General features: G+C 37.3%; 1 protein-coding gene across 1 annotated transcript in view; it reads left to right on the top strand.

Moving 5' to 3' along the window:
* Positions 1–22,070, top strand: part of ANO2 (anoctamin 2) — a 196,498-nt gene extending 174,428 nt beyond the window's left edge. The window contains exons 21-26 of the mRNA XM_068654424.1: positions 1,311–1,459; positions 9,803–9,955; positions 10,049–10,101; positions 11,732–11,913; positions 18,884–18,989; positions 20,561–22,070. Of these exons, the coding sequence (XP_068510525.1) occupies positions 1,311–1,459; positions 9,803–9,955; positions 10,049–10,101; positions 11,732–11,913; positions 18,884–18,989; positions 20,561–20,842 (925 nt within the window). The 3' untranslated portion in view covers positions 20,843–22,070. The remainder of the gene's footprint in view (positions 1–1,310; positions 1,460–9,802; positions 9,956–10,048; positions 10,102–11,731; positions 11,914–18,883; positions 18,990–20,560) is intronic.
* Positions 22,071–23,358: the final 1,288 nt, after the last annotated feature.

The following is a 23,358-nucleotide window of genomic DNA, read 5'->3' as shown; positions in this document are numbered from 1 at the left end:
AACTCTGTTGAGAGATCTCTGAAGGAAGATAACACAGTTGTGCAAGTACATAAAGCATCTAACTGCTGATGAAGTTTTTCAGGATCTACATAGATCTGCACACTTTGCCTTTTACATTGTCAGTAAACTCTCACTCAAGAAAGTTAATTTTAGAAATGTGTATTTTTTCACAAGTATTCAGTGAAATCTTTAAAGTTTGATTTTAGTAGTTAAATAATTTTGTAGTTTCTAGTAGTTTAGGAATAAACTTGCAAAGGAGTTCCAGTAAGCTCCCGTTCTTCCTCAGTGAGTTCCAGTATGGGCTGTATAGTTAGTTGAGTGCTGAAGTGAATCCTACTACATATATCCCAAGTGAGACTTCTATACCAATAGTTTCTACTGAATCCAAACTAATAAAGGTTTGTTTGTGTGTAAAAGGAAAGACAAACAACTGTGAGAACAAATTCTACTGATCTTGCTGTCTTACGAATCTCTTAAGCTCTCTTATGAATCTCTCCTGTTAGTTTGAAGGCTGTTTGACTGTTAAGTAGCTGCAAGGGAAACATGTTTCTCCAGGTACAAAGGCCACTAGTAGAATTCAAATGTTGCTTATACTTGACATTTCATAGGAATGTATTTTATTATTTTTATTAGTTGTCTCATCATTTTCAGTAAAGAGTGCTTCTTTAAGGTTCTGCAAGCAAAACCATTTTCTTTTGCCCATTTAAAAAGATACTCAGGTTTGAAACAGCACTGGAGCCTGAGGAGCTTCAGGTGTTTTCTGTTGGTCACAGGGACACCTTTATGTCACTAATATTTATATACTTAAAGGTATACTATATGGAAGTTCCCAAGTTTCAGATTGAGAGGAAAGTACACCTGTGCTAGATGTGACATATGTGTATCTTCATGTATCACATTACCTTCTGGTATTTTATTTATTTGTTTCTTTCTTTTATTCATTCTTGAGGGAGACGTATTAATAATCACTAGTATTTAGGCCCAAGGTGCCTGAGCTTTGGAAAGATGCATTTTCAACATATATCTAGAGGGAAAAAAAAAGTATTAAAAGTACTAGGTTCAACTCCATCATAACAGTGTTATGGTGTTGTAACTTCCCTCGACAGAGGAACACAGCAACAACTGCTTCCATCAGACTATCACCTGGCAATAAGAAACATCATAACTTAAGTGGATGGTGCAAACCAAGCCTGTGTGGCACTGAAGTAACTTGATATACATTTAGTTTTACAGTGCAAAGATTTAGACCAGATCCTGTAGGTGGAAAAAAAGGAAAAAGACTTGGTCCAGTCTAACTTTTTATTCCTCAGGAAGTTAAAGAAGCTCTTCAGGAAGCTGAAGGATGGAAGAACTGAACCAAAGGAAATGAACACCAATCAATCAAAGGACCCTCAGCAATGGGATCTTGACTACAGCTTGGAACCTTTCACTGGATTGACTCCAGAATACATGGAAATGAGTAAGATTTTGGAATTCCCTTTCCAAAGGGAAATTATATAATGGCAGATTTGGAGATATCTTTTATGGATGTGTTTATGGATCTGAACCTTATATTCTGTAGTAGCATTAAGTAAATGTAAAGAAGACCTCAATTGCCACCATCTCCCTCTCAGTTGTTTCAACTCACTTTAGGATCTGGCTGTGTGTTGCAACCTCTGTTACCTTATTTGTCTCTGCACATGAACTTTGCTGAAAAATTCTCCTTTACAATTGAATTTTTCCACATAGTACTTCAGCCCAAGATGATTTTTCCTTCTGGTTAAGTTGAGTAGACTCAAAGATGTCTGTAAGATGTCTATATAGGAGATTACCCTTGATTCAGTGATAAGGACACACACCACTTAGAAACAAAGGTCCACCTTGTTGGAATAACTTGTAGTATCAGGGTCTGAGCTACTGATGTTATAAATCACTTGACATTAAGCCTGTATTTTATTTTAGTCCCTCATGCATAGATAATAAATTATGTTGAGTGCCTCATTCTGCAGTCACTCAAGGATAATTAGGCAGATGCCCTGCAAATGAATGGATGAATTACTGATCTAAGTATTTGTTTACAAGAGATTAGTTTATCAAGTGAAGAGAATGGCTCACCGAGCCTTGTAGTGTGCCACGGTAAGCTATGCCTCATCCATGGGATTCCAGACAAATGTACAGCACATGAAACCCAAGCTGCACCACCCCAGCCCACTTGTTGCCCCAGGTCCATACCACTGCACTCAGCTGTCAGATTCACTGTGGAGTGATTCAGACCACCCACACTGTCAGGAAGCAGTTTGTGCAGCTCAGCACTGAACCTGTCAGCTGAGATTGCTCTGAAGGGCATTTACCTATTTTTCTAAATTTGATTTGAGTGGGGGAGTGAAGGGAAACAAATCAGTAAATGCATATGAAAGACTTTTAGTTTATGAATTGCTTAAAAAATACCGGGATATAAAAGAAGAGTTATGCTATTAAGGAAAGGAAGAGGGATATCTAACTGCCATTTCAGAACTTAATTCTCAATCTTTTACACAGATTTTATTCAAACTCTCACTGTTGTCTGTGGCTATCTGCTCAGTGAGGAATGAAAAAAAAATGAATAAGAAACTCTAGACTGGGCCTTTGGATTCTCCCTCACAGATGATAATAGTGTTTCATGCAGAGACAGTCATGACCAGGTTACATATCTCTATCCAGGTATTCAGTAAATTTAGGTTTGTTCTGCCAGGATGCTCTAGCTTTTGAAGATAGGTGACATCTTTAAGACTACACAGAAAACTTCTCACCAAGCCAACACTCTGGAATCCAGGTCATTCAGTACCCACCCTAATCACCAGGCAGTCATCACCTTTTCTACTCTTTCTATCGAAAGGATTGACATGTGCCCTCTCTGAAGGAGACCTGAACTCTGGTCCACTCACATGCTTGAAGTCATATATTCTCTTTGCATTTCCTCATGAGGCAGGTTATTCCTGGGGAGACACCACTTGTCTGAGAGATGATGGTTGGAGCAATTCCATGATGAGCTTTAAAGTACAGTTTGTCAAAAGTAGAGGAGCTTTTGTTATAACAATCTCACTTCCATTTTGGACTGGCCATTTCAAACCTGCTAGTATTTCCTTTTCTTTTCTTTTCTTTTCTTTTTTTTTTTTTTTAATACTTCAGTTAGGTCTAGTTAAATTAATAGTAAAGTAATAGAGATAATGAGATTTAACTGCTTTTGCTTGGTTGGTTGGTTGGTTGGTTTGGTTTTAATCTCCTGTATTTTTATATTGAGAAATGTATTTTGAAATGATTTTTTCACTGGACTTTGTTCTGCAAAATCAGGCAGTCACTGTATTCCATTTCAGCAACAATACTATCACTACACTTATAAAGTGAGAGATGGTGTAATGGCTAATGGGAACACCAAGCCAGTGCCTTTAATCATAATTAACCTATTAACAGCAAGAATGAGAAACAACAAACATGAAGGAGGGAATTGTTGGCAGGAAAAGAACAATCCAAGTTTCTTTCTTTCACTCACTCACTCACTCACTCACTCACTCACTCACTCACTCACTCAGGCTACAGCCATTTCTGTCTTAAAGCTAGTCTGTGCTGAAATGCCCAGGAGTGTTACCTTCTTCCAGTTCATGCATTGTACAAGTCTACCTAATGTTGCAGTAGAGAGTGTTCAGCTCTTTATATGTAATTACAGGCTCTGTTGCATTTGAATGTTTAACATCATCCTAAATTAAAACAGTTACAGGTGATCCTGTTCCTTGCAATTGCCATTTCTAGCTGTCCCAAAGCCAGCATCTATATTACCATGTTTATCCCTACCACTTCAGGGGTGATCTACAACCCAAAACAAAATAAATCTGCTTGTCTGTAGAAAGGTTTCTCATCTTTTGCATTAGATGTCATCAGAAAAGTAAATAAAAAGAAATGGTACTTTCCGCTAGCCTGTTCACTTTTCAGCCCTCCTCCCCACACACAAACCCATGAATTTGCTGAGAGCCCTCTCTGTCCAAGAAAGACATACCCAATGAAGTATGGCCACTTGTCATTTTACTTTTTTAGTTATGAAAGGTGATATATTGAGGGTTTGGCCTAACAACTTGTAACAGTAGGGTGTTTTATGTCTTTGAGTAAAGACTCAAGGATTTCCTCAAGCCAAAGCTTTAAAATGATAACTAAGTAGGTAGCTAGGATGAAGCTGGGAAATCTGAGGCAAAAAAAAACAAACGTGTCTGCTTTTCAAAGACAAAATCTCCTCTTCATAAACTGGAATGATAGTTTTCTTGAAGAATTATATTGCAATAGCTCTAAACCAATTGGCTGAGAGCAGCTGCAGTGTGGAAAAAAAACACATTGAAGCAAATTCAGGGTATCCAGTGGTAGGAATAATGATTTCATGGATACTGACTCTTGTACAAAGTTATATTTCAACTATTGTTCATGAAATGGAAAAAAAATAGCTAAGAGCAAATCCAGAAAAATCAAGTACATGACTTTGATATAACATAGACAAAGCAGGAAATTGAGACTAAGGCATTTAGATTTTTAAGATAAAAGTCATATATAAGTCTAAAAAACAGATAAGAGGGTAAAACCTAAAGTCTACAAGTCATGTAAACTTCCATTGACTTCAGAGGCATTTTACATGTACAAGTAGTGTGGGAGGAAGAGGCCAATATTTTACCATGACAAATGAACTCTGTTTTCCTTTGGGGAAAGCTCTTGCAGGTCTTTTTGTTAGTGACCTCAACTCTGAATCTGATTTCAGTCAGCAGACCATACTGAGCTTCTTTCTTGAATGTGCCTTGTCAGTCAATAGCGTGTCTGCACACAGTTCTAATTTGCACCAGTGAAATTTCCGATGATGGTTTGTTTTGATAGTATTAACTGATATATATGTTTATATTTCTTCGCAGACATTCTTAAGTAGAGACATTTTCAGTGTTTCTACATAATCAGATTTTTTTTTGCAATGAATCCTGAAATGTAAACTATCACTGTTAATGTGTCAAATTTGTCATAAGTACTTCCTGTTGCTAAAACTCTGCAATGACTTTTGACCCAGACCAATATACCAGACCATATGCATTCCCAAATTATGTATCATGTATAGCAATTTCCTCATCCAGCTGGTAGCAAGTTCACAACACATGTAGCCTGCAGTGATAGGAATTGGCAAGAAGTTTATGTTTAGAAGAGCAATAAATATTGCTAATGAAACAAAATTAAAAAAAAAATATCTCCAAAACCATTTGAATGATGCATGTGGATGTGTGAAATTTTTACTACTGTCTTTTCCTTTCTTTTGAGAAAAAAAAATGACATCATGAATGACTTTCAGATTCTTATTTCATTCATTCGTCTCTTCTCCAGTCTAGCCCCTCAGAGTCCAAGGTTCATGTAGTAATTAATTGAAAACATTTTTTCTCAGACAGAAATAATAGTAAAGGATTTCATCATCTGGCTGCTGTTAAAAAGCAATGGCAAAACTCCGTTTTGAATTTTAAGAAGGAAATGATCAGATCCAAAGTCTGTAGCAACTGATTACCATAAGAATTAATCTGAGAGATTTGGAAGGATTTCCCCCTGAGCAGGAAAAGCCATCAAAAAAGCAATGTGTGAGGCAGAAAAATAAAAATAACAAAAAAAAAAAAAAAACATTGAAGAGAAAACTGCATTTTTCTATAATCTCTATAATGAGGATGGATTTGAAAATACCAGCTTATTCTGTTGTGTGTAGGCTTATTGCACACGTTTATTACTAAAGAGTAGTAAATTATACCTTTTCCTTAGTTTCTCATCCAGGCTTGATTATATATTGAAAAATTATTTTGAGGAGCTTTTTCCGTTCTTTACTTAGAGTAACATATAATTCTTTGGCATATGATACAGATGTTAAGAAAAAAGACAAAACAACTATAAACAATTACCTTCATTCAGATAAGGTTTTGATGTAGTTTTGATGTACAATACTTTGGTATTATAATGAGATTATTATGAGTGAAGTTCACTTAGAGGACTTGATTTTGTTATCATTTCAGCTCAAGGCTGGCTATGCAGTTTATCAACTCCATAGTACTATCAAGTTCTCCAACCCTGTGGTGATATCACAGAGCTGGCTGTGGTGTCCTCACTCTGCTCCACCCACAATGCTGTTTCTCATACAGTAAACACACCGAGATGCTGTGGTGTTGCCAATATCTAAGGTTGTAGAGTCTGTTTACAAGGGAACTATCATGGAACAGATTCTTTGTATATCTGCTGCCTCTCACCCTGGAATTTTCCTCAACTCTGTACCTTCTCTCAAGATGTGGACATACCTTTAGTCTCAATAAGTCACCTTTGACCACAGATCTAGTCTCCTGCTTTAATGCCCTAGGAGATGACTTTATGGCCCATGTTCTTCAATTTACCTTATGCACAACTCTCAGTCATTTTGTTAACTAGCTTGTGACATGAGACTGGGTCATGTTCATCTGTGTGGTCTCCAGTTTGGCCTACCAGACAAGTATGAAATCTGAAAAAAAGCTGGATGTCCAGAAGTCTAGCTTCTTGCACAGGTCTCTATAACATTTTGCCTCAAAGCACAGAGAATAGTAACCCAAATCAAGCAGGACACCTATGTAGGGCCATAGGGTTGTATGTAAGCACTACAAGAGCTTTGCATGGAGACCTTGTGGTATTAGCATGAATGTAAAAAAGGATATTCTAGTATTACCATCAAGTGTTCTGGCCCAAAATAGGATGTCTTGGCATCAGCTGTCATTGATGGAACAGTCTTCGTGAAGGCACTCAGTAAAGGGTAAAGTGCACTCAATATAGTGTAAATGTTTCTGCTGTGACTGAACAGGCATCTGGAGAACTCCAGCATGATACAACTAGATTGATTCTGGGACCTGAACTGTGCTCAAGGGAAGTTTTCTCTTTTTAATCCATGCAATCTTGGCAACAATGTTGACATATCTTCTATTTGCATAAATACTGACCAAACTAAACAAGCACAATTAAATTGCTGAGGCTGTTCACATGCTGCTTGTTTTGAATAATTGCAAATTTGCTACCCAAGGCCATCTAAATTATGTTTTTTTTTTTTTTTTTTTTTTTTTTTTTTTTTTTCTGTCTGTTTTTTACATCATTGACACTTTCATGAAAAGGAGGCTGGAACACTGAAGAGATTTCAAGATGGCCACACAAAGACTGCTGGCACAGAGTTTTCTATGAAGGCATATTTACACAATTATCCAGAAGACCTTTGCATACCTTGAACATACCTCATGAACTTGAAAAAAACTAACAACAAACAAACAAAAAACACAATAAAGTGAAATTTCCCAGGCAATGAATAAGCAACATCAAAGCAAATGTGTGTGTGGTTTATACTTAAAATACTGCAAATGCCTTTTTTTTTTTTTTAACAGAAATCTGCCAGCTCTATTCCAGCTAAAATCACTTAAAATTTAATAAGGTGCATTTTGGAGCAATGTATTTTGCTAAGCATTCATGTTTTTTTGTTTTGTTTTGTTTTGTTTTTGTGATATTATTCTAACACCTGTTTTTATATCATTGATAATTCCTTTTCCTGACTCTGAATGTAAAATATTCAGGAAAATATAATTTCAAGGGTAGAGCGCTCATATGCTTTGAAAAAGCTCAGTCTTGGAGTACATTAGGATACACTCTTTATCACAAAGCAGTGAGAATCAGAATTAAAAGGCTATATATTTCAGGCAGAGATAATAATTTACTATGCAAATATGTTGTCATTTGTAAGAGAAAAGCAGGAAAATCAATTAGATGACTTGCAATCTGTGTACACAAAAGAAGATGCATGCAAGAGAAGATACTGGAGAAAGCAGTCAGTGGTAGGCTCTGACTACAGTGCCTAAGGAAATGATTTTACAGAAAACTCTTGTGCTATGAAAAGACCTGATTTTCACAAAAAGTGCAACAGCTCTCTCATGGTGGGGAGAGGACTGACACAGGGATTTGCTGGAAAAGAAGTGACAATACATACTGCCTCACAGCAATACCTTTTCCATACTGCTGCTTATTTAATTCAGAACTGTAAATTACAGTTAGATTTATTAGTTTAATTTTATTGGGATTACTCTGCATTTGGTCAGTATACTTTTGTGTATTTTTCCTCTTCTTCTACTCTTCCTTGTTTTCTGAAGAAATAAACCCTTTTCACTTCCCTGAAGTATTATATTAAAAGAATGTATCATTTTTGCAATGAAATGACCCTATCTCATGAGTAACATTCACTACTGAAGCCGCCTAATTTCCATTGAAGAAAATACTTCTGGCAACTTCTTAAAAAAAAAAAAAAAGTGGTGGTCCTTTACAGACTCTAATTATACACAAATGAGACTGTCCCATAATCCCATATCAGGTAGATTCTATGTGCACTAACATACCACTGAAAGACAAGGGAATTAAGGACAAACTCACTCTAAAGCTGAAGAAGCTTTGCTGGAGGGAATTGGGGGTTTAGTTGTTGTTTTTTCTTGTTTCTCTGTTTTGTTTGCTGTTTGTTTGTTTTACAGAAAACAAACAAAATGTTTTACAGAAAAAGTAAACAAACAAAAAGTTTGTTTTACAGAATACAAACTATTGTTTTACAGTTTTTACAGTTTTTGTTTGTTTGTTTTACTACATTATTCTGAGTATCTCTAGAGCATTGAGATGTTTCAGAAAATCACCGTTATTGCACAAATATATATTGCACAATATAAAATCATCAAAAAGCACCTTCAGCATTGTGCTTTGCAGGGTGACATCGGTTTCTTTAGCCATTTAGAAGATAATTTGTTTGCGTAAAGACAGATCAGCCTATATCCTAGAGAACAGGCATAATTCACTCTGAAAAAAATGTGGTCTTCTTATTTATACAGTTATATATATACATATGTATACATATGTATTACATATATGTAATCACTGGTGAGCTGAACTCTGAGGTACTAGCGAACAAGATACACTAGTGAACTAGTACTGTGAACAAGATAATGTGCCATCCACTTCAAAGTGAGAGAGGTTTTGTTTGTTTGTTTTGTTTGTTTAATTAATCTGTGGAAGAAGCCAGACTTACTACTTGCATCATTGTTCTGGGAAGCACAGAGAGCTCAGAAGGTCTCTCCTTCATTGCAGTACTACTTTTCTTTAGAACCAGTGATTTATTTATTTATTTATTTATTTATTTTCTCCAAAGTTCCTTATCCAAACTTCAAAACAGAAAGAAAAAGTAAGTGACAATAACAGTCTCCTTTGCTTGGACTTCAAGCAGGAGATTTTTAACTTTGAAGTATATCATTGATACAAGTAGGGATGAAAATGCTGTATGGCACCACAAACTCATGCATCCATTAAGATATTTATTATGTTCTTGTTCTTTTCAGATTGTCACAAAATTTTCCAAAGGAAACTGGAAAGAAACATTGGCACACTGTAGAGTTCCTCCTCCTGCTTACTAATGCATCCTTTTCCATACAGGCAAAAGAACAAGAAAAAACAGTAGCATCTTGAACAACAGAAGAATACACAGAGAACTCTTTGTACTTTAGTAAATGTATTATTTACTTTGGCTTGTATTGATGTGCTAGAGATCAGAAGGATTATTGGAACCATTCATAAAACATAGTGACAAACCTTTCTCTCTTTCATAGCCTTGCTTTGTGATATTTATTACTCTGTCCAAGTTGCCAAGTGGAGTTTTATGTGTGTTATCACCCACAAAGCTCACCAACAATTTGCTGTCAGCTGTGTTTACCAGTTCCTTTCAAAAGACATCCTAGGACAATGCATATTTCTCTTCCAGTTATCCAGTTTGGCTTTGTCACACTCTTCGTTGCCTCCTTCCCTCTGGCACCACTCTTTGCTCTTCTGAACAACATCATAGAAGTCCGACTTGATGCAAAAAAGTTTGTTACTGAACTAAGGAGGCCAGACACAGTAAGAGCAAAAGATATAGGTAAGCAACTGAAAATCATTAAAATGATAAGAACAACAAGAATTGAATATAGAGAAAAAAAAAATCTTAACAAGTCCTGTTTTTCACTTACAGGAATTTGGTATAACATTTTGAGTGGTATTGGAAAGCTTTCAGTTATCATTAATGTAAGTATTTGGTTATACCTGTTTCTAAATATGATCTTAGGTGCTTATATTGTCACTCCAAAGTTACATAAAAGTGGTGTTTAAATTTCTCAAGTGGTATAAAATACAATAAAATCTAAATTATCCAGTTTATTCTTGTGGAAGTGTAAAATGATCTAAATTACAAAGGAGAGGGCTATCCACTCACCTCGTTCTCTATATCCTTTTGTTATGTAGGACAGGAAGACTAATTCACATATAAACAACTGATGGATGGGATCTGAAGAGGCAACACTTCAGACAATTGATAAAAATATGCTTCTCATTCATACCCATGTCTTTTTTATGTCACTGCTACTATAATTGCTGATATGAAAGAAAAGGATGTAAACATAACATCTATTAGCGCATTCCAGGAGCAGAAAGCCCTTAGAAGAAAAAGTATTAGCATTTTTTCATATCTACAATATGATTATATCTCTAAACATCATTTCTCTCACAGATTGAGTTTGTCTGTAAGAGTAGCTTTTTTTGAGTTGTCTTACACACTTCCCAAGCTACCAAAACTACATAGAAAAAAGTTATTCTTAATACAAAACAAAACAAAACAAACAAACAAACAAAAACCTAGGAGTTTAATCATAATATTATGGGATTTTTGACTCTTAGATTTCAAAGCACTTAAGAAATACAGATGGTTGTCACTACTGAGGGGAAACTTGTGTTATGAAAACTGAGGGGGAAACTTGTGCAGATGTGTTATGCAATTTACTTGGTACAGTCACTTCCAGCACAACAGCATTCTGTAGCAGTATGTAAACTATCATTACAACTCAGAGAACTATAATGCTTCCAGAGAAGTGGAGGTGTTTGACTTAGGTGGAATACTGTTCAGTTATGGCTTGGCTGTTTCCAGGATTTAAGGTAGGAAATCTCTGTGACCTTGTACATACCTGTAAAGTTGATAAGAGGCATAGATTTCAGGCTTTCCAGCATTGATCTGTGCTAAATGAGAAAAACTTTGCAGTTTCTTGCTTTTATCTGAATATACTTTGAAAATTTATGATCCTTAATTAATTAAGGATCCTTAATCCTGTCTCAAACAAACTCTGAGCATTTTTATTTTAGGGAGGATTCCGTTAATATGTCTGTTAGTGACAGAAATGTAAGATGGCCATGTTTGACAAAATACTCAATGCCCAAATCTGCTTCTCTACTGCATCTGAATAATATTGATGCAGGCTATTCACCAACATACCATTTTAAATGAATTTAATGAATTCTTATTGGTATGATCTAGATATTTGTGTGTCTGATTCACTCACTATACCAGTTTTATTTCAGTATGACTGATGTCAGATGTGAGTCCAGTCAGTCCTGACGCTGAGGTGAGAGTGGAGCTAGCTAGTTTAGTTGAGATGCTCCTTAACTACAATGTTCTCCTTGAGAAGCAGAGCAAGTCACTGTGCATTTATACAAGTACACATTCTTTATCAGGTCTGTCCATTTAATTCATACTTCATCACCACTCCAAACTTACTTGAACATGAAAATTATCACCTGAATTAACTTAATCTGAAAAACATTAGGCATACATTCACCATGTTTCTTCCTCTTTTTTTTTTTTTTTTTTTTTTTTTTTGTCTCCCAGGCTTTTGTAATTGCTGTCACATCTGATTTCATTCCACGCCTTATGTATCAATATGCATACAGTCAAAATGGAACCATGCATGGCTTCATCAATCACACACTCTCATACTTCAATGTCAGTCATCTCAAGGCTGGAACACAGCCAGAAAACTCCCCATTTGCACAGGATGTTTTATTCTGCAGGTAAAATGCTTTTAATGACAGTTTGCATAGGCAAAGCTATTTCTTTGGGTCTTTTGACAGACAAAAATTTTCCAAGTGGGAGCTGATAATATTTGTGTCTTTAAGAATGTGGTTTTAAGAGTATAGCTTTCAGAGTATTCTCACTATCTTAGAAGGTTCTTAGAATGGTTTTTCCCATGCATTAAAAGGCAAAATAAACAATTTAGACAGACTTGAATAAAAAAAAATTCCTTTCTGTACTGAAAGACATAACTTTCATTAAGGACAATGAAGGCAGAATTCATTTTTTAAGATGGGTTCCCACTAATTAGAACCAGGCTCTTTCTCTTTATTAAGCTCAGTGTTTACTTTATTTGATATGAGTTTTCAATATACTCTTTCCATCTTTAAAACCTACACTGTTACCCATCTGCAGATCTTACATATCAGCATCATCTTTTCAGGCTGGGAAAACAAAGGTCAACTTCCATTAAAATATGTCCAGAGTATCTAGTTTACTGCTCCTCAGGAAGAGCAGAAAACACCAGCATGCAGATACCTATGGAGTACTTTCAGTTTGCATGAGAAATCACTAACATGGTTCCAAGGTTCTCAGTGTAACCTTGTGTTTTTGTTTTTTTTTTTCATAAAAATGTATCAAATCAGCATGAGTTTTCCTTTAACAAACATCCCCATCAATATGGATCTCCCATGTCACTGTGACTGCTATCTTAACTTTACAGCTGTTTACCTTAACTTTGAAGCTGTTTACTTGGTCTCAGTCACTGGCCTCTACTTATGGTATATGACTCTCCCAGTGTATTTGGAAATGTGCTCATCAGAGTAACATGGATTTAACAGAGGCAAAATACAGAGAGAAGGAAATAATCTGCACTAGGTATAAAAGCGGTCTCTGCCTAAGAATATCGTGTCTGTGCTACCAAGCAAAATACATAAATAAATAGATTGCAAAAAAAGAAGCATATACTACATGTTTGACCATGTGCTACTCTGACTGAAAAACAACTGTGAGAGTATTTCTGTTCCCTTATCAGGAAACAATTATGAAAAAAAGTCAGCATTCATATCCATTCATATCTCATTATCACCAACGTCAATTTGGATCTTACCAAAGTCACAGCTTTGGACAGAACTTTGCAGTATCTTGCTTGCGTCCCAAGAGACAGGCAGCAAACACTGTCCCTTAAGCTGGAAAAAAAAATAAAAATCTGTTTTTCTGTTTCTGGCAAATATGTTGGGAACAAGCTGACCTCTCTTATTCTTAGATTTTTGTGACCTCTGAAGATAAATGTGGTTACAATAAGCCTGAATTTTTCTCTTTACGGGCATTGCCAGAGATTAAGGTATCTTAAAAATAACCATAACAAGCCAGAAACAACTCTCCCACCGAATATCCAGAACACATTCTTTGAATATTTTGAGTAGCATTTTCTACAATGCTGTGAACTCTTTGACACTACTTCCAAATAAACATTGCTGTAGTGCCAATCTGATGCAAAGCATTAGTTGTAATGATTTTTTCAGAGCAAAACAGCACTTGTGTAGCTGAAGGCAAACAAAAAGCAAACCTTGCTAAGTTATGTGACATTATTACTGGTTTAGTTCTTTTAATTTTTATAATTTGGTATGATAATGGAGTACATGAAAGCATTGTGATCACATTGAAAAGGAAAAAAACAGAAGATACGAAGTCATTAAGGGGACTTTCCATAGAATCATAGAATGGTTTGGGTTGGAAAGGACCTTAAAGATCATCTAATTACAACTCCTCTTCCATGAGAAGGGATACATTCCATTAGACCAGGTTGCCCAAAGCCCTGTCCAACCTGGCCTTAAATACCTTTAGGGATGGGGCATCCACAGCTTCTCTGGACAACCTGTCCCAGTGTCTCATCACCCTCATAGTAAAGAACTTCTTTAGGAACAGGCTGCCCAAAAAGCTTGGAGAGTCTTCATTCCTAGGAACATTCAAGTCCCTGAGAAACCTGCTCCAGCTGACCTTGCTGTCAGCAGAGGGATGGTTGCCAGGTGACCACTGGCCCTTGTGAGAGATGGGGGGAGGTCATGGGGAGAGGTCTGGTGTCACTTCTCTTGATTTGTCCTAATAGATATGGAAAAATACTGGGGTCTCAACCACTCCCAGAGCCAAAGCCAATATATACAGGCATGGACAAATACACATGGGGAATCACTCTACACTAACTACACCCTTCAGCAGTTCTGATGCTAGATCCAGGACTGGTGATGTTTCTATCTTTCCCTCCATTTCTCTCTCTTTCTCTGTCTCTCTGTTTTTTTCTACCTTCAAAAATGCCAATAAATGCTAGGCCTACCTTGATTTCCCATAAAGTCGCATTAACTCAGATATAATTGTGAGAGTGCCAACATTGACAGACTATTTGTTCTGCGTGTTCCTATTAAAGTTAATGTTTATGCACATACCTTGAGTGTTATTTCACCTTAGTTCACATTAAGTGGATCTGCAAATCTTAGTCACTCCCTGCATATTCTTGCTGGTATGACGTGACAGGTCCCTTCCAACCATAGCTACTCAGTAATTTTGTGACTGCAGGATTTCCATGAACTGCTTTCTGCTGGGAACACCAGATTCTTTCACAATGTAAGTGGTAACAGATACTACGACTCATCATTGTGCCTATGTTGGTAATGTGCCAGTCTCATGCTGTCTTGCATGTAACTTTTGCAAAGCTAAAAAAGTGTTTTGGTTTTCTCCATCTATCACAGAATCACAGAATGCTTTGTGTTGGAAGGGACCTTAAAGATGATCTAAAGTCCTCTGCCACGGGCAGGGACACCTTCCACCTGGCCAGGTTGCCCAAAGTCCCATGCAACATGGCTTTGAACACTTCAGGGGTCATCCACAACTTCTCTGGACTACCTGTTCCAGTGCCTCATCACCCTCATATTAAAGAATTTCTTTCTTATGCCTAATCAAAAATCTACCCTCTTCTGGTTTAAATGCATTACTCCTTGTCCTATCGCTATACTCCCTATAAAAGAGTCCATCTCCAGCTTTCTTATTCCATTAAAGAGACAACTCTACTTCCATATTTTGTAAATTTTTTTTTTTGATTAATTAATATTTGTAATGCCCTGGTATTGATATTATCTACACCCAGTGATCAATAGTGGATTCTAATGTATTCCACTGAATAATTCTTATATATTCCTGTACTGCTGAAGCACAGCTTCCTTGTGATTCAGTAATGTTGTCTTCAATTTATTGAGGACATTATATCACTTTATTTAGATATATTTGCAGATACACTTACATATAATTCTGATTGTTTTTACCAGTCTTTGTCTCCACACTAAATACTTGTTAAATATATCTGCATATTAACACTGGCTGCAGGTCAATTTTTTCTAAGTCCTGTGTGGTCCTTTCCATCCATCCTCACTTACACCTCCTACTCCCTCCCTTCCACCCCTTCCTCCCCCCCAAGAAATTACCTACAGAACCTGTAGACTTTAGTGTTTAGAAAAGACATGATTGTTGCACTTTAAAGTATCATGTTCCATAGAATATTTAAAAGGGAGGTGGGGCTGAAGCCCAGCTACCTTGTCTGTAGCTCTGAAAACATCTCCCTTCACCACAAGTCATTTGCTGGTGTTCTGCTGAATTTTGATTCACACAGTGTGATTTACATGTACCACTTGGCCAGGTGAAATTTTCATGGGATCTGATGTCCTACAACACTTGAATAGTTTGTAAAGCTCCAAGTACATTAAATGGAAAATGCACCGCCATTGGAGACCCTTTCAGGTGATTCTGTGCTCACTGTCAAGACTGGCATTGATTTATTGTGCTAGGAAAATGTACAATAAACTCAGTGTTTTTCCTTGCCTTGATGTTCAGGCAAATTAAATTCAATGGAACTGATTCTGTCCTTTTCTGTAGCCCTGGTAGACTGGTTTGTGCAATGTGTAGAAGTCCATGTTGTACAAAAGGATGCAAGAGGGGAAATCTCACAGTGTAGGCATAGCATAGGACCAAGATAGGAAGGAGAACTGGACTGCTGCATGTGCACCCACTGAACAAAACAAATTATTTGGGCTCTAACCAAACCCAGACAGTGCTTCCAATAATAACTCCCAATTTACAGTTATTGTCTCCTCCTCTTCCTCCTCCCTTTCTGCGTCACAGATTGTACGTACCCTGTGTACTTTGTCTCCAAAAGCTGCAGCCAGAATTACATCCAGCATTTCAGACTGAATTTGTTATGAGTTTGGGAGGTTTTGTAAATGTGTAATTTAACATGCAGAACCACGTGAATAGAACCTGAAGGTAATTTTGGTAAGCACACCTGCAAACTGAAGCTGACAGATTTATATATGAACCTTCTCCATTATCCCCCGATGGAGGCTTTTCCGCAGTCTAATGAATCTTACTGTCAGGAAAGGGTTTTGTGGTATTCAAAACAGATTTTCTGTTTCTTAATTTCATCCCATTAAACCTAGTCAAACACTGTGAACAGCACTAAATTATCCCTTTCAGTCCTAAGGGCACAATTTGTGCATGGTTATCATGTCCAACTGTGGCTGTTACTTACCAAAATGGAGCAATACATGTGCACTTCTTTAATCTTCTTTGGTGAGTCAGTCTCTTAAGCCCCTGGATTGTTCTGCTGAACTGCCTTCAATTTCAATTTCTTTCTTTCTTTCTTTCCTTCTTTCTTTCTTTCTTTCTTTCTTTCTTTCTTTCTTTCTTTCTTTCTTTTCTTTCTTTCTTTCTTTCTTTCTTTCTTTCTTTCTTTCTTTCTCTCTCTCTCTCTCCTCTCTCTCTCTCTCTCTCTTTCTCTCTCTCTCTCTTCTTCTCTCTTTCTCTCTTTCTTTCTCTTTCTCTCTTTCTTTCTCTTTCTCTCTTTCTTTCTCTCTTTCTCTCTTTCTTTCTTTCTTTCTTTCTTTCTTTCTTTCTTTCTTTCTTTCTTTCTTTCTTTCTTTCTCTCTCTCTCTCTCTCTCTCTCTCTCTCTTTCTCTCTCTCTCTCTTTCTTTCTCTCTTTCTCTCTTTCTTTCTCTTTCTCTCTTTCTTTCTCTTTCTCTCTTTCTTTCTCTCTTTCTCTCTTTCTTTCTTTCTTTCTTTCTTTCTTTCTTTCTTTCTTTCTTTCTTTCTTTCTTTCTCTCTCTCTCTCTCTCTCTCTCTCTCTCTTTCTCTCTCTCTCTCTTTCTTTCTCTCTTTCTCTCTTTCTTTCTCTTTCTCTCTTTCTTTCTCTTTCTCTCTTTCTTTCTCTCTTTCTCTCTTTCTTTCTTTCTTTCTTTCTTTCTTTCTTTCTTTCTTTCTTTCTTTCTTTCTTTCTCTCTTTCTTTCTCTCTTTCTTTCTCTCTTCTTTCTCTCTTTCTCTCTTTCTCTCTTTCTCTCTCTTTTCTCAATTTCTCTCTTTTTCCTTCCTTCCTTCCTTCCTTCCTTCCTTCCTTCCTTCCTTCCTTCCTTCCTTCCTTCCTTCCTTCCTTCCTTCCTTCCTTCCTTCCTTCCTTCCTTCCTTCCTTCCTTCCTTCCTTCCTTCCTTCCTTCCTTCCTTCCTTCCTTCCTTCCTTCCTTCCTTCCTTCCTTCCTTCCTTCCTTCCTCCCTCCCTCCCTCCCTCCCTCCCTCCCTCCCTTCCTTCCTTCCTTCCTTCCTTCCTTCCTTCCTTCCTTCCTTCCTTCCTTCCTTCCTTCCTTCCTTCCTTCCTTCCTTCCTTCCTTCCTTCCTTCCTCCCTCCCTCCCTCCCTCCCTCCCTCCCTCCCTCCCTCCCTTCCTCCCTCCCTTCCTCCCTTCCTCCCTTCCTCCCTTCCCCTTCCCCTTCCCCTTCCCCTTCCCCTTCCCCTTCCCCTTCCCTTCCCCTTCCCCTTCCCCTTCCCCTTCCCCTTCCCCTTCCCCTTCCCCTTCCCCTTCCCCTTCCCCTTCCCCTTCCCCTTCCCTTCCCCCCCCCCTTTCTTCCTCTCTCTGTCTTCCTCCCCCTCATCTCTTCCCCCTCCTTCCCCCACTCACAGCTAAATGGCTGAATGCAGCATTCCAGGTGTGGCTTTACCTGAGAATGTTCAGAGAAGGGCTAATATCTCCCAGCACCATCATGCCTTTTGTTTATACATCCACAAGTCATACTGTCCTGGTGCCATATTTCAAACTTGTTATAACTTGCTGGCCACTGTAAACTCCAGGCTATTTTCATTGCATTTGCTTTCAATCTTTATCCTCTCAAAGACCCTTCAATTGTTTTATTTTTAATTATTTTCCATTTCCCCAGATTATTCTTATTGTGTTTCCTGTCTGTATTTCTTATTGCTTTCTGTATTTCCTGCTATTTGCAAAACTTTCCAATTTAGGAGCATGTGTGGGTTTTATTAGCCTGTTGTTTATGTCCAAATGATTGATGATAATACTAAAAGCACCAGTCTTTGCACCAAACAACTAAAGCTTTCTTTTATCCCGTCTAAAGCTAGAAAACTTTTTTTTTAGGAAGTGCTTTTTCCATGGCTCCCCCTGTCGTTTATGCAGACAGGAAATACTAGAGTGTGAGTCAGGTATTATGTAGGCTGATTTACTTCCTAAACTGATCTCAGTTTAGGTGTGATGAATACATGCTTGTTTTCTGTGGTCTGACAATGCCTTGGACTACATGTATATCTATGCTTTAGCTTCAACAGTTTATTCCCTGTACAGTGACATCAGTTTAACATTTGCAAAATAAAGGACGCATTATTAAATCTGGGAAAATCTGGAAATTTCCAACATTAGAACAATGTTCTGATTTTGGTTACAACTGTGAAAACCAGCGTAAGCTTGCTAAATCTGTGGCAATAGTCCAGCTCTAATTCTGGAGCTGCATTTCATAATATGGGTTGAAGTAGGAACATCTGGAATATTTAATTCCTTAGATTTTGTGATTGAAAGATCATGTCAATCAAAGCAATTGGTGCAAGAGGATATTGCTGGAATCATGTGATAACTGAGCTGCCTTCATTGACAGGTTTAAAGATTACAGAGAACCACCGTGGTCCCCAAATCAGTATGAATTTTCTAAACAGTACTGGGCGGTCTTATCTGCTCGCTTGGCTTTTGTTATTCTATTTCAGGTAAGTCTGTTGAGTTACTGAAATTTCATTCACATAAACATTATAATAAATGAATTTAAATGCATGTGCCAAAGAAGCCCAGGTCCAATCAAGCTTTAATGTTTGCAAATACCCAAATTAATCTGCTTGTACCCAGTCTACTGGCTGGCTGAAGTGTCAGTAAGCTATAGCAAAGATTGTCCTTTTGTAGCACTGTAGCATACTTCTTCAATTTTCCCTCCCTGCATGGAAGGGAAGCTCCACAGCCTGCATTAGCCCCCTGGCACTGGCACTGATCCCCAAATGCCACAGGATCTTAAACATTTCAGTTAAGTAGACTCTGTGGACTATTATACTCACAGTCATCACTTGTAAAAAGCACATAAATGCTATGTAGGCTTGTAAAACACAGTTCTTTACCAAAGCAAGAAATAAACAGAATTAATAAATCTTCCAAGGTCTTTTGCCACTTCCCACAAGTCAATGGAGTAAATTCTCCCCAAGTATTGAGAGTTCATTGATAAGGGATTTGCTATCAATATTTTGGATTCTGAATATAAAAAGCCTTATGCTCTCATCCTTGATCTGGTATCCCTTGACAGTCAAATCAGGCCCACCCCTAATATTGAAATCTGCCTGTCTTTTCTTCTCTACTTCCAAATATTCCTAAGAGTGTCTGAAAGGCTTGCCTGGTTTATATTGCCATCTTCTGAATCTTTGCTCTGACATCAGTAATTTTCCACCACTGCCTGAAGAACATTTGAAGCCACTGGTTATGCTGGACATCAAATAGTCTGCCTGTTGTTCTGCCAGAGTACATTCCCTGATTAATTAGTTCCATTGTCTCATATGGGAATGGAGTGTTCATGGTAGTAGCCTTGTCAGCAAATGTTCTCACACATTTACAGACATTACACAATACAGCAGTTTTTGAAGTATTATCATTATAATATAAACCTGAAGGCATAATTTATCAATAGATTTCACAAACAAGCAAACTTTTTGCCCAGTCTTCTTCCTGCTACTATGTTATATGACCATCACCTGCAATGACATTGATGTCTGAGGTTTGAAATTCTGCTCATATGCTGCGGACAGAAGCATATGTCAGCAGACAGAAGTATTTGAGCACACAAAGACAATGGAAGTTGTCTGCTGTCTGCTTAGGCCACATTGGAAACACATGGGTATGAGGGTGTTGGAGGATGATTTCACTGAGAGTGCTCTTCAGTAATGGATTCTGAACCCAGTCTCAACAACTCTGATGTTGAGAACTGAGCACCTTTGAACACCTGTAAGGAATAACACTGGTTTAGCTACTTAATCTGTTAGTAATTCGATGAATCCAAATCCATTCCCTTTTCAAACCCAACTGAAGCATGTGTTTAATTCAGTCTCACCACTGAGGGGGAGTTGTGCACAAATGTGAGCTCTTTCCTGAACTGATGCTATATTCAATGACTTTATACTATATGGTTTCAGCAAGATGTTTTTGGTATATACCTCATACCTATAGCAAAGGTTTGATTTTGCTCTAATGGAAGTATTTTGGATCCTTCATTCTTGTTTCATGTCTACTGCTGTGTTTGCAGAACTTGGTGATGTTCCTCAGTGTTCTGGTTGACTGGATGATACCTGACATCCCCAAGGACATCAGCGAACAGATCAAAAAAGAGAAAAGTGTGCTTGTTGACTTCTTCTTGAAGGAAGAACATGAAAAACTGAAACTGATTGAAAGCTTTATCACACATGACAAGCATAAACAGAAAAGTGGGACCAAAGACCAAAAAAGCCGAGCTGCCAGCTTCTGTCAGTTTGACCAAAGTCAGAAAGGCAGTGTTGCCTCCTTTAGCTCACAGCACACAGAAGTATGAATCCATAGGGAAGGATAGCATTTTATGCTTACCTCTGTGATACCTATTAACTGTGTGATATGATTCTAACATGAGCAAGGAAAGGAGAGACAGTCAAGGAAGAGACGTAACAAAAAGGAGGCTTCTTTTTCTTCCTTAAAAACTCCATATATAAGTGTCTCTGTTACATTTTCTGTGCTATCAGGGATACATGATTTTCAGAGTTTATTAGTATGGGGCATGGGTTACGTTGTAACTGGTCCTTGTAGTGATGCATGTGAGCTGCGTAGGCAAGCAGAAATTCTCCTCACTTGTGCAGTCTCAGCAGAAAGATCTCAGCAGAAGGACCCCATGGGGCATGGGGAATAGAGTAGAAAGTTCTGCCCTAATATCTGTCTTTGGTGGATTTGATCAACCCTAACAAAGTGCACACAATGCATGGTCTTATGTTTTGTAGCTGTCACCATATGGTTGATAAACATGTCGAGTCTCAGGGAGTCTATGCCTTCCTAATGTACACTGCTACTTGGTGCTATCTTGGTAGAGCACGAGGGGCTGCTGTTAAGGGGATGGAGCTGTGAGAACAGAAGGAACTGAAAATCACTGAGGAATTCCATCTACAGATATATTGTATTTTGCTTTGCAGGAGCCTGAATGCATGTGGTAATGAGCAGAGAGGCCACAACGTATGCATGTGAATTAAGTAAAGCTGCTAGAACTAGGAAAGCTCATTGTTATTCATTGTCCTGAACAAAAAAAAAATAATAAAAAAAAAAATGCATGTTTGATTCTCCTCTCACTTAGACTTGGAATTCAGCCAGTATCAAGAAGAATCATGCGACTAAACAAACACCAGTGTGAGGCTGACAACTGAGAATGGAATCAAGCCCTGTAAACCATGTGACATCTCTGTGTACATTGCATGTAAAATAACAAAAGTTGCTGTTGTGCATTTACTGTAAACTAAAATATTTTACAGATCTTTATTTCATTGGAAGAAAGACTTATTCACTAAGCAAACTTTCATCTACAACGTTTAATGAATAACTTTACTCTGTTATGAATGAAAATAAATCTTTGCTAAAAAAAATCCGTTTCTTTTACATGACATTCTGTCTCTAGTCTGACTTGAAATTCAGAGTTTAGATAAAAGATTTTCCTCTCATTTTGTCTTTTCACCAAAGCTTTCAAAACCATGAAAAAGCACAAAACAAAAGAAGTTCTTCAGTTTCAGGCATTATATACAATATGATCGCTCTTTAGCATTATAATTTATTGTATATATTTCTGAAGCCTAAGAGCTTCGTTCTCTTAGATGAAAAGTTCATTTTCTGTGAGAACATTTGGTAATTTAATGAGAGAGGTGAAATTAATTGGTCTTTTTCATTCAGTGCCTAAACTAAAGAGAATGAAAATGGGAGAAATGTTACAGGGTGGGCTGAAGTGAAAAAATTAACTTTGGAATTTCATGTTTAAAGTTTTATTTAGGGTTATTTATCCCTTCTATCTAGTATATCAATTTATAAAATGATAATGTCAACTTGAATAAAATTGCAAATGCCTAATTTTGTTGAAACAAAAGTGTGATGTCTCCAAATATTTTCCTTTTTCCCCTGTCAAAACTCATTTGCTGAATTTTAGATGAATTCAGAGAGAGTTTTGGCCCTGTCCTGAAACTTTTTTTTTTTTTTTTTTAATGAATAATAATTTGTTAGGAAGATTGTCCAGCTCCAATTTGACTGAATATGTTTAAGACTAAAAATGCAACTTGTAAATGTGCAAAATGTGTAGTAATACATTTTTCCTTTTTCCAATACACAGAGTGATTCAAATACATATTGTGAACATATGTATATGTACACAAATACACGCATATGATTTGAAGAGCTCCTGACATAATGTACTGGATATAAACTATTAACAGTGTATATATATGGTGTTTCTAAGTGATTGCAATAGGTAGAAAATTACAGGAAAATATTCTTTTTAAATACAATGTAAGCTTTGTCAGTATGAGAACCTCACAGTCACCCGTGGTCATATGAATAACATTTTTGCGAAGTACAAAGTCATGATACTGTATCTTGCAGAAGCTCAGAGAATGGGTTTGGTATGACCACAACACAGATATTAAAATTTAGGTACCCTCTGCATTTACCTGAGAAAGAAAGGCACCAGCAGCCAGCTACTCATCCCATCTGAACACTGATGTCTGATCTGAATGGATCACCTCTGAGAACACCTACCTCTTTCCCTGCATTCTAGAGGGAACCCGGATAAATGCCTTAGATTGTGCATTTAGGCTTTAGGATGCAGAAGTCCAGCACCTAGCCTCCAGACTCTGAGTGCTTAAGATGTTTACATTACTTAGAATTAGCTGAATCTCCAATTGATTATAATTTTTCTGTTTAGTTTTAAATTTGCTACGTGAGAAACAAAGCTTGTTTACCCACTGCTATGATTAACACTTAAGTGAGAACACTATATCTCCTCCAAAACTGCCACATTTTACTTTCAAAGGATGAACAAGCCCTGTT

This window comes from Anas acuta, chromosome 1 (assembly GCF_963932015.1).
Source record: "Anas acuta chromosome 1, bAnaAcu1.1, whole genome shotgun sequence".
In the NCBI taxonomy this organism is placed as follows: Eukaryota; Metazoa; Chordata; class Aves; order Anseriformes; family Anatidae; genus Anas; species Anas acuta.
The sequence above is the reverse complement of the archived record's forward strand: the minus strand, read 5'-3'. Positions and strand labels throughout refer to the sequence as shown.